Source organism: Chroicocephalus ridibundus, chromosome 19, assembly GCF_963924245.1.
Source record: "Chroicocephalus ridibundus chromosome 19, bChrRid1.1, whole genome shotgun sequence".
Lineage (NCBI taxonomy): Eukaryota > Metazoa > Chordata > Aves > Charadriiformes > Laridae > Chroicocephalus > Chroicocephalus ridibundus.
In genome coordinates, this window is record NC_086302.1 from 1,250,015 (window position 1) to 1,266,182 (window position 16,168).

A 16,168-nucleotide genomic window follows, 5' to 3' on the forward strand; every position below is an offset into this window, starting at 1 on the left:
CTACCTGCGGGGCAGGCCCAGCTGAGGGGGGCGGCGCGGGGCACGCCGGGAGCTGTAGTCCCCCCTGCCGCCGCCGCGCAGGGCATGCCGGGAGCTGTAGTCCGCAGCGCCCTCCCGCTTCTCCCCGGTGTTTCCCGGCAGCCCCCGCGGTTCCCCGTCGCTGATTGGGCGGTGGCGCGGTCCGGCGCATGCGCAGCGCGCGGCCGTGGGGAGGCCCGGGCCGGAGCCGCTTCCCTCAGCGCGGCGGCGGCGGCACCGGCACCGCACCGGCACCGGCACCGGCGAGGGGCCGCCCCCTCCTCCCACCCCCCTGCCCTCCCATGTACTGGGGAGCCGCCGGCTCCTGCGCGCTGATTGGCTGAGGAGAGAGGGGAGACCTGCGTCAGACCGCTGGCGCTGACGCCACGGGGGTGCGTGCATGACGTCACTGCGGTGCTGGGCGGGGGGGCAGCTGGGCATTGGCGGGGGCGGGGGCGGGAGCGCCGGGCCGGGGTTGCCAGGAGGGGAGGGCGGGTAGTCACCGGGGGGCACGGGGATACGGACCGGGAGGTGGGTGTTAATTAGGGGTGGGGTGAAAATAGTAATGGGGGGGGGGCGCAGGAGAGGGGGCATTGGGGGGGTGTCAGTGCCAAGGGCAGGGGCTGCCGCGGAGCCCGTGTCGGGGGGGCGGGGTGAAGGCCGAGGGGGCCCGGGGGGGGGGGGTCGAGGGCCGAAAAGCGTCGGGGGATGTCGAGGGCCGAGGCAGGGGGGCAGCGGCCGCCCCCCGCCCGGGGCGTGGGGGCCTGGGGTGCTGCGGGGCCGGTTGTGGCCCGGCGGAGCCTCGGGAAACGGGCGGGAGTTGCGCTATTTACAGCAGCGGAGGCAAAAAAAGGAGCGCCCGAGGCTGTGGGGCAGGTGTGGGGCGTGCGGCGGGGCTGGCAGGCCCGGTGGGAGCGGGCACGGCCGCCAGCCCGCGCGTGGGTGGATGACACATGTGCTTGGCTGCCGCCGCCGCTAATTTTCTCTTGCCTTTTTCCTTCGTGAGCCCTGTCCTGGGCTGTTCTCCGAGGAAAAGCCGAGGTCTCTGTGTAACTGCTGCAAAACGGCAAGAAAAGCCGCTCTGCGCTTCTCTGGCAACAATCCCTTGCCTCTAGACCAGGAGCATCGGCTGCCTCCGCTCCCTAATTAGCGTCATTACTAGAGCAGAGGGTGCGGGTGGGAAGGGTGAGAACATACATACCCTGTGGAGGGAGAGAGGATGAGGAGAGAGGAGCCAGGATTTGGGCTCGGTCTGTTGGCGTTGGCTCATGGCGGTGCTGGTTAATCTTTTCGACGCTGAGCAGCAGCTCTGCCAGGGAGCTGTGGGCTCTCCTCAGCCAGGCACGCGGTTTTAGTAAGTGTTGACCTTTCTTTTGAGGCTCTGGTCTCTGGATGCCCTGCCGCAGGGAGGGGGTTTCTCTGTCCGTGTGCACAGACCGCTCTGAAAATGAAATCCAACAGTAAAACACAGTGCGGACGAGGCGGGAGGACAGCCAGGGCTGGGAATGCTGTGCCCAGAGGGTTAGGAAAGCTGCGTGCTGTCTGTGAGACGGGAGATGCTGCCTTGCCCGAGGAGGGGCTGCTTCCAGCTCTGCTCGCCTGGAGAGCAGTTGTCCTGACACAGAGACCTTTGTGGTGAGGTGCAAATCGAACACGAAATGATGCTTTCCTCAGCGCGGAGCTGTGGGTGGCAGCCTCTGCCGAGAACAGGTTCCTTCCCAGTCCAGGTTGATGACTCCTAAAATCCTCCAAACTGCTATTATTTAAAATTAAGTGTAGTTGCTGTTTCTGTTTCTCTAGGGTTTGTCAAAACTGAGCGGGAAGAAAAGTCACCATGAAGAACCAAGGCGCGGAGACCAAAGCAGCCCCGCGGCCTGCTAACTCCTCCAAAATGAGCAGCGGGCTGGTGCTGGAGGGAGGCGACTCGCCAGAGGCCGTGGCACCCCTGGAAGGTGGGGGTCCCCGGGGCGAGGTGTGGGGAATGCGCGAGGGCAGGTTTCCAGCCTGGAAAGAGTCGGGCTGGTGTTTTCTGCGCCTGAGGGTGAGCCGTTGTATCCAGCTCTTTTGGCCGGTATAAGAGCAGCTGTGATTTCCAGGTAGAAGCCCCTGGTTTCTTCCTATTTCTATGTGTGTGCAGCTGTAGTTACCGCTTCCTGACCGAAGCGTGGGGTTGATTCTCACCTGAAAACGATGGGTTGTTAATCGTTGCTTAGGCCTTAAGTGTTCCTTAGAGAAAATGTGAGACAACTCTTTCCTTGGGACAGTGTTGAGTGACCTGCCCCGTTACTGGCGCTTCATAAAAATAACTCTGGAAGACGAAAGCCAGGTCTAATCGAGTAGGCGTTTGGTTAAAATTAACCCTGCCTTGTATTCTGGTGCCTAGTAAATGCGATGTAGGAAACGCACAGCCAGTAGAGTTAGCTTAATGACGAGCTGCTGCGATTCTCTCATTTGGAGAAGCTTTGGAAGCAAAGCGTACCGAAGGATGTGCTGCCTGCTCTTTCCCCAAGCGTCTGCTGTTGGGGACAAGACACCTTTGATCTGAGGCTGTACAGCTGCTCTCGTGTGTGAGGAGAGAGGCTAACCCAGGTTTAAAAATCTATTGTAATGTAAAAAAGCCTGGCTCTGGGGATATTAGCAGGCAGTTCCTATGAGGGAAAGCTCATGCACAACCTGCTTTCGTTAAAGGATGGTGGGGAGGGGGGGCAATTTTTGCTCTTGACAGATGTCAGGGGCTTGGTCATGCTCTCGTGATCAAAAGAGAGGCTGTTAGGAATGCACCTCCATTGTCAGGGCAGCTGGCTGGAGACGCGGCCAGAACAAAGCAGCTCATGTTGCTGGAAGTTTAGCCGGCCCTGGGTGCAGTGGGGTGCTCGGGAATCCTTCCCTTTGCCGTGTGCTTAGGGAGGCCAGAGAATAGACGGTGTGGGGGAAGTCTCATGCTTTTGTCTCCCACAGCTCCTCTTGCACAGGAGGACACCAAGTCCTCCCGGCCTGCCGTGCGTGACGTCTCCGAAGAGCTAAGCAGACAGCTTGAGGACATCTTGAACACATACTGTGTGGATGCCAGCCAGGAGGGTCCAGGCGAGGACGGCGGGCAGAGTGAGCCTGTGGAGCCAGAAGAAGCTGAGAAGTGTCGTAGCGAGTCCCCGAGGAACGGTGACCAGGAGACGGGCGGCCCCGAGATGAACGGGGAGAAGGAAACCACGAAGGGGACCGAAGAGTTTCGACCTGGCGAGGAGTGTGGAGAGCGCGATCAGAAGAAGGCTCAGGAAAAGAAGAAAGCCAAGGGCCTAGGTAAGAGGTTCCCCGCTCTGGTTGTGCCGCCAGCCTGAGAACTTCAGTGCCGACATTGATTTTATACTGCACTAATTGCCCTTGGTGAAATGAGCGCCTCAGGTGCCTGATGTGCAGCGGTATTTGGAAACGATGCGGCGTCTTGTTTTGTGGTATGCGAGGAAACGTCCCGAGTGCTGCAAAGGTGCTGAGTGCCCCTGGGTGCTGCTGCAGCCTCTGAATTCAGTGGATTTCTCTTCTGCTGGACACAACTCTCTCAGCCAGCCCAGTGGTGGTTTCCTGCTGCGAAAACCAGGTCTCTCCCCAGCTGCTTCAATTGTTCACCCACTGTATGTGGTGAAATCTGTGGGGCAGAGCCCTGAGAAGGCACCGGAGATGGTAACTCTGGCCCAGGGCAGGCACGGCTGCGAGACCTGGTTTGTCTCTCCTGTCTGCGCCCTTATGTGCCAGAACTCTGTCGTGTAAGGGGTTTTATTTTATTTATTTATTTATTTCAATTCTGCGCCTCATTCCAGGTAAAGAAATCACTTTGCTGATGCAGACACTGAACACCCTGAGCACGCCAGAGGAGAAACTAGCCGCACTGTGCAAGAAATACGCTGAGCTGGTGAGTGCTCGTTTCTGCGTTCCAGGCTCTGGGGCTGGGGGAGGACACTGCAGCAGCGAGCGCGGGAGCTGCCCGAGGAGGCGGGAGATGGCTGTAGATTTTTTTTCTTGATGTCAGGAGGGACAGTCCAGGAACACGGGTGTAGCTTTGCAGTGTATGTTCTGGGATCTCTGCAGTGCTGGATGTCCAAGTATCAGAGGACAGGCGATCCTTGGTCAAACCAGGCGTTGTCGTTTGCAGAAGTGTAAGCATGGACAGGAGTATTTTTGGCAAATCTGCATCTAAGAGGACTTCAGATCTGTTTTCTCTCTGCCTCTCTAATGTGGAAGCCGCATCCTGTCCCAGGAGTTTACTGTGGCCAGGTCTGTTCTGCTGAGCCTGCGTGTCCCGGTCTCTCTGCAGGCAGGGCTGAGCTGCGAGTTGGCAGGCCCAGCTGTGACCGAGGACCGCATGGATACGTCTCCTGTCTGCACCACTCAGTCGCTGCATTTCTGATGATAATTTCCTAGCAAGAAATGCGTGGTTGGCAGAGTCCTCGTAGTGCGATGTGTGGCTACGTTCAGCCGTACAACACACCCAAAGTCCGATGTCGCATTTAACCAGAGCTGGGCATGGGTCTGGTTCTGTGCGTGGATGTGGTACAAAGGAGAGGTGTGGGGCTGTCTGCGCGTGTCCGCAGTGGACACGTTCAGGTTTTCCCTGTGCTCGGAGGTCTGCCCATTTGAGCAACACGTGCACGGAGGTGCTGGATGAATGTGCAAGTCTTTCAGATTCCAGCAGGACACGAATTCAGGAAGGAGAAAGGCCTGGTCCAGGGGACCTTGGGCTCTGCTCAGATGTGGCATCTTGTGCATTATAAAGCTCTTGTCCTCCTCTCGGAGCACAGAGAGCGCTTCTTTGATCCCCATGTTCTCTCACAGGGACACAGCATGTTGTCCTGGTGAGTTTTGCTGCATCTGTGCCCTTTGCTCCCCTGTCCTAGCTGGAAGAGCACCGTAACTCCCAGAAACAGATGAAGATCTTGCAGAAGAAGCAGACGCAGCTGGTGCAAGAGAAGGACCACCTGCAGAGCGAGCACAGCAAGGCCATCCTGGCCCGCAGCAAGCTGGAGAGCCTGTGCCGCGAGCTGCAGAGACACAACCGCACCCTCAAGGCAAGTGCCTCCTGGGCACTATTCCAGGAGCTGCTTCATCCCAAGCGCTTGGATCACTTGCTGTGAGACGTTTTGGCAAACTTACCTTCACCAATGACTGCCCACAGCCTACCGTGCTTTAATTTTGCTCTTAAGCCATCATTATCCATAGCGCCTGAGTGTTATTTTGGGGTATATTCACAGGAGAAAGGGAGGGGGAAGGCCCAAAGTCCCTTCCTGATTGCTATAAGCGTTAGCTAGAGGCTGGGCGGGTTCAGAGCATCACAGTTTGGGCAGTTTGCTCACCACCCTGCCCAGCACAGAGGCTGACGTGTCCCTGCTGTCTCTGCCTTCCTCGCGCAGGAGGAGGGTGTCCAGCGTACGCGGGAGGAAGAGGAGAAGCGGAGGGAGGTGACATCCCACTTCCAGGTGACGCTGAATGACATCCAGCTCCAGATGGAGCAGCACAACGAGAGGAACTCCAAGCTGCGTCAGGAGAACATGGAGCTGGCGGAGCGGCTCAAGAAGCTCATCGAGCAGTACGAGCTGCGGGAGGAGGTGGGTCAGGGCGGGAGACCTGGTGCAGGGCTGCTCTGGTACATCCCTTCTGCCCAGTGAAGCGTGTTTCTGCTGCCGGAGGGGAGAAGGGGCCTCTGGGATCTTCCCTTGGGGTCGTTGCCTGGGCAGCAAGGACTGGGCCGGGCATGTCAGTGACTGGTGGTGTTCCCTTGGCAGCACATCGACAAGGTGTTCAAACACAAGGACCTGCAGCAGCAGCTGGTGGACGCCAAGCTCCAGCAGGCGCAGGAAATGCTGAAGGAGGCAGAGGAGAAACACCAGCGGGAGAAGGACTTTGTAAGTCTTACAGTGATTCTCTAATGGTTGCGAGCACTTTGCTTTTTGCCTTGTCCCTCTGTGGGGGCTGGTTGCTCTTGGATCCCAACAGCAGAGCCCAAATTGGATCAGGCCGTCCCAGGCCTGCTGCGTGCCCAGCGGTGACCACTCCTTCAGGAGCAAGGCTGGAGCCCTGCTCTGCTCTTTGTGTTTCTCCCAGCCCGCTCCCGTCTCCAGGCCAAGTGCCTGCAGGGCCATGCTGAGAGCCTTCCCCGGTGGCAGCCGGGTAACTGCTTTTGCTCTTCCCTAGCTGCTGAAGGAAGCTGTGGAATCGCAGAGGATGTGTGAGCTGATGAAGCAGCAGGAGACACATCTCAAGCAGCAGGTGAGTAACTCAGTCGGTGTGCTCAGCCTGGTTATTTGGTTTGGTTTTCCTTCCTCCCTCAGCAGGGAACAGCCCAGAGTTCCTTAATCTGTAAAACGGAGGGGCAGGATTTCTGCTGGGTTTGGTGTTGGTGAGCCTGTGTCAGCACGGTGAGAGCTGAGGCTTCCTTCAGCAATTCCACCTTCTGGGAGGAAGGGGCCTTGGTTTTTACCAGCGCGTTTCCCAGTGCTGGGAGCAGTTGTGTGGTCATACCTTGCTGAATCAGACCCAGCAAGTGCCTCCTGCCGAGGCCAGATGTTTGCAGAACACAACGGTCTCTGAGGACGTTTCCCTCACAAAGAATTTTTCCACATTCCCCGGTACCTATGTTTGGCAGAGCAGCTCCGTGCTGCCCGTTTGTTTGTCATAAAGTCCAGTCACAAGATAACTAGCTCAGTTCTTGGCCGACCTCCCCCCTCTCCTGGGGAAGGCTGTCGGGAGGTGCCGTGGTGAGGAGCTGTAACCTTGTCTCTCCCCGCAGCTGGCTCTCTACACAGAGAAGTTTGAAGAATTCCAGAACACCCTTTCCAAAAGCAGTGAAGTGTTCACGACGTTTAAACAGGAGATGGAGAAGGTGGGTAACACTTCTGCTGCCCAGCAGCGCTTGTGTGGGCTGGAGGCACCGCCTGCCTGTCTCTCCCCGATGCTTCTGCGAGCTGGAAAAGCCGCAGCTCTGTAGTTGTGTTTAGTTTTGCTGGTATTAAAATCAGCCACGAGCTGGCTGCTCATAGAAGATTGGTACTGTCCCTGCACGGTGACTTCTGTGTCCCCTCTCAGCACCACCCCTGTCTCTGGTTTGTTGTTGCCTGGTCAGTGTTTCCCTCTGGTGCAGCAGCGACACGAGGAGACGTTTCCCACCTCGCTGCCTGCACTGGGAAAGTGGGTGCCCGTTTGAGGACACGTGAGATGTAACTGGCTGCAGCGGCTCTGCCTGTGGCTTATTTGTTCCCTTTTTGACACTGATTCTGTAGATGACTAAGAAAATCAAGAAGCTGGAGAAAGAGACCACTATGTATCGCTCGCGCTGGGAGAGCAGCAACAAGGCTCTCTTGGAAATGGCTGAGGAGGTGAGGAGGCTCTGGCTGTGCTCTGCGGGGGCGGGCGGCCGGTGACCTGCTGTGTGGCGTTGGGCTGGCGCCGAGGCAGCTCCTGTCTTACTGCGGGCAGGCTGGGTACGGGGTGGCGTTTTTCCCTTCAGCTTGATTTCCTTCCCTGTACGTGATGGCACGAGCCCTCTGCTGCGTGGCAGAAGTGCTGGTTAATTAGTGCAGAGGTGCGTGAAGAAGTCAGTCTCCGCGGCATTTGGCCTCTGTGGGGGCAGCGGAAGAAAGAAGCAGTGACAATAGCATCGGGTCCTTTGAATGCCACGTTTGCTTGGTCACAAGTGTTTTCCCTTTGAGGTTTCATCTCTCCCTGTTTCTGCCTGTCTGTCCCCAGCGTGGTAGAGTCTGAACTGCCTCTCTATTTGCAGAAAACCCTTCGGGACAAAGAGTTAGAGGGGCTTCAGGTGAAAATCCAGCGCTTGGAGAAACTGTGCCGAGCCCTTCAAACGGAGCGCAACGACCTCAATAAGAAGGTGCAAGACCTGTGTGCCCACGCGCCCCGGGCAGACGCAGACCTGTTGGAGCCTTTGAAGGACCCGTCTCGGGACGGCTCTGAGGCGGCGGCGGGAGGTGCTCCAGCAGAGCAGCGCCTGGCCGAGGATTGCCTTCACTCAGGAAAGCCGATGCACAACACGGATCCTGCGGAGAGCCTGGGAGAACTGAGCATAGGAGCCTTGGGGCAGAGCGGGACTGAGGAAGGCACTCAGGGCTCTGACTGAGCCCGCCGTGCGGTAGAGAGAGGTGGGGCGAGGGAGGGTAACGTGAATGTTTCCGTAGACTCGAGCTGATGCCCCTCTCCTGGTCCTTGGACAGGCGCGAGAGGACAGCCCTCCTGCGGATTTGAGATTTCCTAGCTTAGGTTTTTGGAGGGTTTTTAAAATTTTTATATATATATATATGATATATATATGATATGTGCAGGGCAACGTACACTTTATATATGGATATACATGAAAACTAGAATGACCCACCTCCCTGCGTGCGCGTGAATAACTAATATATGGAGACTCAACTGATCGGCCCGTTCACTAGAAGACCGTGTCATTGGCAGGCTGCGGCTCCCCAAAAACGGAGCACAGCTGAGGAAAAGCGGGCGCGTGGATCTGCCCTGGCACACGGCGCTGGGACAGCTGGGTGCGTCGCCGCCTCCACCTTCACAGTGACTCTCGCATTGAGTGAAAGCAAACGAGCTGAGCAGCGGAGAACCAAAGTGTTTCCCGGCACTGGATTCTCCCTCCCTCCTCTGCATCAGGCAGGAGCGAGCTCCCGGCCTTGCCCTTGTTTCCTCATGTCCTGGCTGACGTCTCGCTCGTGTGTGAGCTGTGCGAATGAGGGGTGAAAACCCCTCCTCTGTGGTTGTCGTGTATTGAACGGGGACAAAAAGAAGCAGAGAAACAGGGGGTGCCCGGTTCAGCCAGTCCTCCCGCGGGGCCTTTGCTCTTCCCAGGACCTGCCAGTGTCTCAATAGCCTTATGATTCACAGTTGCCTCTTTGCTATACGCACATGTGCACAAGTGTATTAAACAGTTAATCCAAAGGTCTCATTCCCAAGTGTTTTGCACAAGCGCGTGTGATCAGTTGTGCAAGGGGATGGGGAGGCTCCCCCTGAGCCCCTCTGCCCCCACGTCGGGACCTCCCCGGCCCATCCCCCGGTGCCGAGCGGGTCGTCTCCGAGGCGTCCACGGAGCTGGGGCTCCAGGAGGGTAAAACCTGTGTCTGCTCCACGACCTGCTGCTTGTGCCGCATGGCTGGGACCAGTGCGAGGACCGTGCTGTGGGCTGGTCCCTTCCACCCCCTGCGGGCCCTCCAGCCCGGCCGCGCTGGTGCTGTCGCAGCCCCTCTCTCTCCTTTGCCTCTCCGCTTTCTCAGAAGAGCGTCCCAAGTGCCGCTGTGTCTGGGAGGGTCCCTGCGGCCTCTGCCGCAGGGTGAAGCGCTCGCCCGAAGGACCCTGTCGTGCTGGGAGGGTGTTTATGCACAGACGCGGGCTCTGCTGGCGCTTGGGCGATTTCTCCATAGTTTCTCAAGACTCTCTTTTCACTCTTCTTTTGGGAGATCTTTACTTGCTTGGAAACCTCCTTGCTGCAGCTTCTCTTCACGACAGACTTTATTTTCAGCATTGCCTCCCTTTTGCTTGAAGCTGAAGCGAGCCGGCCGGAGCCGTTCCTCGCAGTGGATGTGTTCAGCGCAACAGCTTTGGTTTCTCTTCCAGCAGCGCAGCTGCTCTTGCTTCTTTTCTCCGCCGTTGTACGGTGCCATTGCGAAGGACCTGCCTCGCTGCCAGGGGAGCTGCCTCTGCGTCCCCCTTCCCTCCGCGGGCGGTGGCTGCCTGCAGCAGGGACGGAGTCTAAGGAGTCTCCGCAGTGCCACAGTCTCGAACATCCCCTGGGATGTTTCCCGGAGCTGAGCGTAGCTTTGTCGTGCAGCCCCTCGCTGTCAGCGTTGCTTCCTCCTGCACAGGGATGTGTTTGCCTCCGGCAGCAGCCCCCGAGGAAGCGCATGTCGCCCTGGCCTGGTGGGAGCACCCCGTTCCCAGCAGCCGGGTTGAGCGAGGGCTGCAGCCGGGCTCTGGACTTCTCTTCCACTCTTTCAGTACAAGACAAACCTCTTAGAAAGTCACAAAACCTCCTTTTTTTGTTTTTTTTTGTTTTTTTTTGCCTTTTCCCTGTTACAGTACAGATAACCTCTGCGGGGACTATTGTATGTATCTTCGTATCCAATAGAAATGCACCCAACCTCGCTGCTGCCGCCTCTTGTTTCTCATTCCTTCAGCCGTGGGCTGCGTCCGACCCCCCTGCCCTGTGGGGCCGGGCACCGCTGCTGTTAAACCCCCCAACTGGCCAGTCCCTGGCATCCAGAATGTCTAAGATTTGGCTTAAAGTCCTGCAAGGATGTAAATAAGAAGCTGCGTTCAGTTCTGCGTACGCTGGGGGACGGGACTGTCCTTAATCTCGCCCCTGCGGGAGGCTCCTTCCTGCGGTGATGGATCCTGCGGTCACACGAGTCCCGTGACGCCGGAGGGACGTGGGGTAAATCCCGGCGGGATGGGGGGCTGGAGGGGTGGCAGGCGGGGGCTCGGGGCCGGATCCTGCCCTCTCCCCACGCCGGCACGAAGCTGACGCTGGTGCCATGGTTGGGGCCAGGCCCCGTCATCCTGCGCGTCGCTGGGGCAGCTGGTGTCCGGCAGTGCCACCGCCCTGGGGACAGGCCGGAGGAAGTTCCCTTTCCCTTTAAATGCAAATCCCGGCCCCAGGGCTAGGACGGGTGTCCGGTGGGCTCGGGGGACACGGCCGGGCCGGCCACCGCAGGCTGGACGGGGCCTCACGCAGGTCAGTTCCCCCCCGCTGCGGCCGGAGGCTGCGGACAAAGGGGCTCCCGCGGCTGCGGAGGTCCCCGGGGGTGACTGTCCCCCCACGTCTGTGCCCCTGAGGGCAGCCGGGGTCGCTGGGCCCCGGGGCACGCGTGGCCAAAATCCTCTTTTCTGCAGCGCTGGGGAAGACGCTGAGGCCAGGCCGGTGGCTCCCAGCCGCGCGTCAGGCCCCGGCTTTGCTCCGCGCCGCCATGCTCCAGCGCAGACGACAGGATAACGCAGCGTGAGCCCGGCCGCCGGCGCCCAGGGAAAGGGGTTCCCAGCTCCGGCCTCAGCCTTCCCGCCGCCGCCACCTCCCCGCCGGGGGACCCCGATCCTCCCCGGGGACGAGAGGCCCCGCGCAGGGAAGGGGCCACCAAGAGCTGTGTCCATCCGGTGTCCCCGCGCCCATCGGGATGGAGGACTGGAGGAAGAAGCGGAGCCCCAAAGCCTGCCTGGCCCAGCCGGCGCCCCCCGTGGCCCCGCGGCCGCTGCCCCCCAGCAAGAGCACGTCCTTCGCGCTGCCGCTGCCCACCCTGCCCTCGCCCAGGCAGCGTGCCCGGCTCAGGCGGTCAGTGGCGGCTCGGGGGTGACGCCAGACCCTCCAGTGCGGGGTCCCTGCGATGCCAGCCTCTCCATTCCCCCCGTGCAGGACAAGCAAGGAGCGGGTGCGGGCGGGTGGCGCGGGGGCGGCGCGGGGGGCCCCGCTGCAGCACAGCTTCCTCACCGATGTGTCGGACGTCTGTGAGATGGAGGGAGGGCTGCTCAGCCTCCTCAGCGACTTCCACTCGGGAAAGCTGCAGGCCTTCGGTGAGGGGCTGGGGGGGTCAGGGGGGTCTCGGGGGGCCGGGGCTGGCGGGCTGTGACAGCTCCTGGCCACGGGCGCAGGGAAGGAGTGCTCCTTTGAGCAGCTGGAGCACGTGCGGGAGATGCAGGAGAAGCTGGCGCGGCTGCACTTCGGCCTCGACGTCTGCGTGGAGGAGCTCCCCGAGGAGCAGAAGAAAGCGGTGGCCGACAGGAACCTGGACCAGCTGCTGGCGCACGTGAGTGTCACCCCCCTCGTCCCCTGCCCGGCCCTGCCGCCATGGCTGGCATCCCCGCCGGCCCCGGCCTCCCTGCCGGCGCCTCACCCTCGGCCTTTGCCTCCCGCAGCTGGAGGAGCTCAGCAGCTCCATGTATCCTGGGCCGGGGGTGGTGGTGGCAGCAGTGATGGTGGCACCGATGGCAGTGGTGGCAGCAGTGGTGACAGTGCTGGTGATGGTGGTGGTGGTTGGTGCTGGTGATGGAGGTGGCAGTGATGGAGGTGGCAGTGATGGCAGTGGTGGTGGTGGCACTGGCGGTGGTTGGCGATGGAGGTGGTGGTGGTGGCAGTGGTTGGCGATGGAGGTGGTGGCGGTGGTGGTGGTTGGCGATGGAGGTGGTGGTGGCGGTGGTTGGCGGCGATGGAGGTGGTGGTGGTGGCACTGGCGGTGGTTGGCGATGGAGGTGGTGGTGGTGGTGGCAGTGGTTGGCGATGGAGGTGGCAGTGGCGGCGGTTGGCGGCGATGGAGGTGGCGGGGGCACTGATGGCGGTGGCAGGGGGACACCACTTTCCCTTGACCCGCGCTCAGACAGAAGCTGCACCTGGCCGAGAGCCCCGACCCCGAGGATGCCGCAGCCGGACCCTGACCCTGTGCCCGGCCCGGCGGGGGGGGAGGCGGGTGGCAGCCACCAGGACCCCCCCGGGAGCCCCACAGCGGGGCCCCCCCGCGGAAGGGCCGAGGGAGGCGACAGCGGCCTCGCAGCGCCGTGACAGCGGCGCCCCCCCCGCCCCCGGCTCCCCCAGCCGCCATTTTGGTGGGACCCTCCGTGACGGGGGGCGGTGACGGGGGGGCGGTGACGGGGGGGCGGGGCCCGGCGGCGCGGCCGGATGACGCCACCAGGCGGATGACGTCACCAGGCGGCGCCCCGCTGCCAAGGAGGCGGCGGCCATGGCAGCGGCGCTGGGGCCGCAGGCGGAGGCGGAGGGGTGGCGGCGGCTGCTCCGCGCCGTGACCCGCCTGCAGGTGGGAGCCAGCCCGGGACGGGGGGCTCGGTGGGGCGTCGGTGGGCGGGGGTCCGTGGGGCCTGGCTGAGGGGGGAGGACATCCGTGGGGAAACATGGCAGAGGGGGCGTCCCCGTGGGGGAACGTGGCGGGGAGGAGCCGTGGAGGGGACACTCGCGGGGGGAGATGGCAGCAGGGAGGTTCCCGCGGGGAGGCGCGCCGTGGGGGGGGTCCCTGTGGGGTGGACGCGGCTGGACGGGCCGCGAGGGAGAAGGGAGGGGGCTGCACAGCTGGGAGGGGCCCTTGGGCGTGCACAGCTGGATGGGGGTCCCGTGGGGGGACGGTGCCTCATTAAAACCTGCCTTGGCTCCAAACGTGGGGCGTGTTTGCTCCTTGTGCGCCCGGCCGCGCCCCGGGGGGTGCGTGGGGAGGGGGCGGCGGGGGGGCTCTGGCCGGCTCCATCAGCGCCCCTGCCCCGTGCCCGCAGGCCTGTGTCAGGGGTTACCTGCTGCGGAAGCGGTTTCGGAGCCTGCGGGCAGAGTACGAGGAGGTGGTGCGGGAGATCGAAGGGGACCTGAGCCAGCTGGAGTGGAGGGGACGGATCCTGCCGCGGCCCGTGTTCGTCCCCGAGGTCCGTGTGTTGGGATGGTGGGGGCTTCTGTAGCCCCGGGTGAAGGGGGGGCGAAGCGGGTGGTGTGGCCTGGCCGACTGGGCAGATGATACGTTTGCAGTATAGTCCCAGGAACCAAATTAAAAACTATAATGACAGAGCCCCGGCCTGTAATTCTCCCAGATTGTGCCCCTGCGACCCCGACTGGGGATTTCTTTCTCCAAGTGAAGCTCAGCCTCAAGTCAAACGCCCGACCTGCGCAGGCGTCTCCTGTGGGTCTTGTCCCCAGGCACCCACCTCACCCGGTGGTACTGAACGGCCGGACCCTCCTGTGGTGGCTGAGCGCCGCTCTCTAATAGTTTTACCATTTCTGGAAGGAAAGCCCTTTAAAATTTCACAATGGTTAAAACCAGACCACGTTGGTGTCGTGGCAGGAGTGCTGCTAACGGCAGATCTCTGGCTGGGACAGAGCCTGTACCAGAGCCACCGTTCAGATCTTTATATTTTCTTTTCAATATATATTTTCAATCTCTCACATGTTGCCCCTTTAGAAGCCAACGCAAGGGACGCGTACAGACCCGCAGGAGGCTGTACCGAGTGACGAGGCCAGCACAGAAAAACTGCAGGAGGAGCTGGACACCTCTGAACCTGAACGGGACTGGGGCTGCAGCACGGTAAAACCTACAGCCCAGCTGCAAAGCCAGAAAGAGCTGAGCTCCGTGGGTGAAGGCGATGGAGTGAGCCCCCCAAGTCCCGAGGCTGATGCTGATAAATGCCCTGAAAAGGGGTGCAGCGCCCCAGCAGAGAGCGAGGAGTGGCAGAACGACAGTAACGCGTTCCCTGCGTGGGACAGCGGTGTCCTGGAGGCAGAGTCCCTCGAAGCCTGTCTGGGTAAGAGACGGGAGCCCATGCGCAGCGTGCGCGCTCCTGCGTGGTCCGCGTGACCTGGTGGTGAGTGCTGGGGCACAGCAGGTCCTTAGAGAACCAAAACCTTGAGACTATCTTGGAGGGGTTAGAAGAACTCAGTGCGAGAGAGAGAGGAGGTGCAGTCTGAGTCTTTGTTCTAATAATAGGTTATTCTTCCATTTCTTTGCAGGAATTCCACTTGAGGAAATAAAGCAGCTTCCTCGAACTCGGTCTGGTCTCCAGTCCTACAGAAATCACTTGATCATGGAGCTGATGTGGCTGCAACAAGCTATTGTCAGCCGTAAAAATGTAAGGGCCTGACCCTGCCTCTTCCAACACAGTGGGTCAGACCAGTGCCTGTGGGCAGCCCGAGCGGTGCCGTCTGTGGTGGGACTGGGGTTGAACAGTGACGGTTCAGTTACCCGAGGACTGAACTGGATGGTGGCAGTACCCTTTTTTTTCCTTCTCTGGTGGGGGGAAAAAGAAAAAAAGGAATGATGAAGGAAAACAGGGGCTGTTTGGATCTGCTTGCAAGCTTTGCTCCTGTCCTGCTGCAGCGACGTTGATAATTCCTGTCTGTAGAACACAGCAGTGTGTACCTGGGCCCCCGCTGGCCTTGCGAGCTGCTGTTTGCTTTGCTTGAAAGGTGAGACTCGGGCATCTTCTGGCCAAACGCAATGATTTTGCTGGCTAACCTGTGAGGGCGGGTGCTTTCCTACTTCTAGGTCTCTGTGATTGAATCGTTAACACTTGGTTTTCTTTCTCCTGCAGTACTTGATGCTGAAGCAGAGGCTGGGGACTCCTGATGCATAGGAGGGCATTCCTGAGCACGTGGGGCATTTGCATTGGCGTGGAGAAGCAGTGGAGCTGCAGCACCACAGTCGTGACACGACCTCAGGGACAGCAGCAGCTTGGGGGAGCTCCAGCTCTGTGGGCTGACGTTTTCCGCTTCAGGTGAATGTGGCAAGAAAGCCTTTTATTTCTTTTAAACATGAATATTTGATCAAAGCAGGGATTAAACATCACTGTGAAGCCAAGGAGGTGGTTGTGTGTCCTGGAGGGAGCCCCAGCGAGGCCTCCTTCCACGAGAACCCTATTTCTGTTGGCTGAGCTGGATGGTCCTAGGGGAAGATTGAGGCTGGGAAGACTGTCATGTACAGAAGGTGCCTTCTGACCAGCTGATCGCTTGTGACGGAACTTAAGTGCCTGAAGGCGGCGGGTGTTTTGAACCTGCAGGAAGAGGCTCTTCTCCGCTGAACTGTGGGTGACCCATATCAGTATCTTTGCTGTTTATTTGGGATGGCTCTACACATCACAGCTCTGTGATATCTGGGATTTCCAGGCGCTCGTGGTAGGCTCTGGGGAACACCTAGTTGAAGTACTAAGTATGGAGAAGAGTTCCCTAACTTTCCCGTGCAGTTGGTGGGGAGCGCTGGCACATCAAACCTAACCTTCAAGACATGAGGCTTGGTTCTTGACTTGCATATCTCTGGTCGTGGTAATATCTCTCTCTGTGGCAGAGTCACCTGAAGAGAACACCAGGTACTTGAGCGAGCAAGGAAGGGCTTACAGGGTTGGGCACTTTGTCTATACGTTGCTCTAGTTCAGGGGCATTCGCGGTCCCTCGGAAAGGGACTTTCTGCGTGGTGCTGTGGTTCCCTACTGTGACCCCAAGTCTTCTGTGCAAACACTCTGTGTTCCTGCTGACTGAACGGTCACTCTTGCCATGTGGCAGATGTATCTTTCTGTTCCTGATGATGCTGACTTGTTTGTGAATAAAAAGCTTTCCTGAAGCTTGCCTCTGAACCTGTCTGTTCCTGTCTGGCTTGCCACCTTCTCCTGGGCAGAGCCAAGGAAGTCCATGGCC

At 60.0% G+C, this 16,168-nt stretch overlaps 3 protein-coding genes across 13 annotated transcripts; all 3 read left to right on the forward strand.

Moving 5' to 3' along the window:
* The first annotated feature begins 175 nt into the window (after positions 1-175).
* Positions 176-8,952, forward strand: TXLNA (taxilin alpha). 4 transcript variants are annotated; one of them, XM_063355727.1, is made up of 11 exons: positions 176-410; positions 1,819-1,970; positions 2,977-3,315; positions 3,831-3,922; positions 4,905-5,075; positions 5,418-5,612; positions 5,790-5,909; positions 6,199-6,273; positions 6,794-6,886; positions 7,284-7,379; positions 7,784-8,952. In XM_063355727.1, the coding sequence occupies exons 2-11, from the start codon at positions 1,853-1,855 to the stop codon at positions 8,132-8,134; spliced, it is 1,650 nt and encodes a 549-aa protein (XP_063211797.1). In that variant the 5' UTR covers positions 176-410; positions 1,819-1,852; the 3' UTR covers positions 8,135-8,952. The 4 variants fall into 4 exon arrangements, with proteins under 4 accessions (XP_063211797.1, XP_063211800.1, XP_063211798.1 ...); XM_063355730.1 differs by lacking the exon at positions 176-410 and adding an exon at positions 521-549; XM_063355728.1 differs by lacking the exon at positions 176-410 and adding an exon at positions 1,390-1,728.
* Positions 8,953-10,455: 1,503 nt separating this feature from the next.
* Positions 10,456-12,687, forward strand: CCDC28B (coiled-coil domain containing 28B). Of its 7 annotated transcripts, none has more exons than XM_063355746.1 (6): positions 10,456-10,741; positions 10,900-11,332; positions 11,414-11,571; positions 11,673-11,804; positions 11,914-11,936; positions 12,372-12,635. In XM_063355746.1, the coding sequence occupies exons 2-6, from the start codon at positions 11,178-11,180 to the stop codon at positions 12,624-12,626; spliced, it is 723 nt and encodes a 240-aa protein (XP_063211816.1). In that variant the 5' UTR covers positions 10,456-10,741; positions 10,900-11,177; the 3' UTR covers positions 12,627-12,635. The 7 variants fall into 7 exon arrangements, with proteins under 7 accessions (XP_063211816.1, XP_063211822.1, XP_063211821.1 ...); XM_063355752.1 differs by having other exon boundaries at positions 11,650-11,804; positions 12,372-12,563; XM_063355751.1 differs by lacking the exon at positions 11,914-11,936 and having other exon boundaries at positions 12,372-12,687.
* IQCC (IQ motif containing C) lies at positions 12,663-16,094 on the forward strand. Of its 2 annotated transcripts, XR_010073714.1 has the most exons (6): positions 12,663-12,806; positions 13,273-13,416; positions 13,947-14,286; positions 14,492-14,610; positions 14,859-14,947; positions 15,073-15,113. XR_010073714.1 is itself a non-coding variant. In XM_063355754.1 (5 exons), exons 1-5 carry the CDS (start codon positions 12,732-12,734, stop codon positions 15,112-15,114), a joined length of 720 nt encoding a protein of 239 aa, XP_063211824.1. In that variant the 5' UTR covers positions 12,663-12,731; the 3' UTR covers positions 15,115-16,094. The 2 variants fall into 2 exon arrangements, 1 of the variants encoding a protein (XP_063211824.1); XM_063355754.1 differs by lacking the exon at positions 14,859-14,947 and having other exon boundaries at positions 15,073-16,094.
* The last annotated feature ends 74 nt before the right edge of the window (positions 16,095-16,168 follow it).

Bases quoted from the DNA above. Each gene is read 5' to 3' on its own strand.
- TXLNA (XM_063355727.1), top strand. From the start codon at position 1,853: ATGAAGAACCAAGGCGCGGAGACCAAAGCAGCCCCGCGGCCTGCTAAC. The intron at 3,316-3,830 runs GTAAGAGGTTCC...GCCTCATTCCAG, and splicing joins GAAGAAAGCCAAGGGCCTAG to GTAAAGAAATCACTTTGCTG. The intron at 5,076-5,417 runs GCAAGTGCCTCC...TTCCTCGCGCAG, and splicing joins GACACAACCGCACCCTCAAG to GAGGAGGGTGTCCAGCGTAC.
- CCDC28B (XM_063355748.1), top strand. From the start codon at position 11,178: ATGGAGGACTGGAGGAAGAAGCGGAGCCCCAAAGCCTGCCTGGCCCAG. The intron at 11,333-11,413 runs GTCAGTGGCGGC...CCCCCCGTGCAG, and splicing joins CAGCGTGCCCGGCTCAGGCG to GACAAGCAAGGAGCGGGTGC. The intron at 11,572-11,649 runs GTGAGGGGCTGG...CCACGGGCGCAG, and splicing joins GGGAAAGCTGCAGGCCTTCG to GGAAGGAGTGCTCCTTTGAG.
- IQCC (XM_063355754.1), top strand. From the start codon at position 12,732: ATGGCAGCGGCGCTGGGGCCGCAGGCGGAGGCGGAGGGGTGGCGGCGG. The intron at 12,807-13,272 runs GTGGGAGCCAGC...CCGTGCCCGCAG, and splicing joins GCGCCGTGACCCGCCTGCAG to GCCTGTGTCAGGGGTTACCT. The intron at 14,611-15,072 runs GTAAGGGCCTGA...TTTCTCCTGCAG, and splicing joins CTATTGTCAGCCGTAAAAAT to TACTTGATGCTGAAGCAGAG.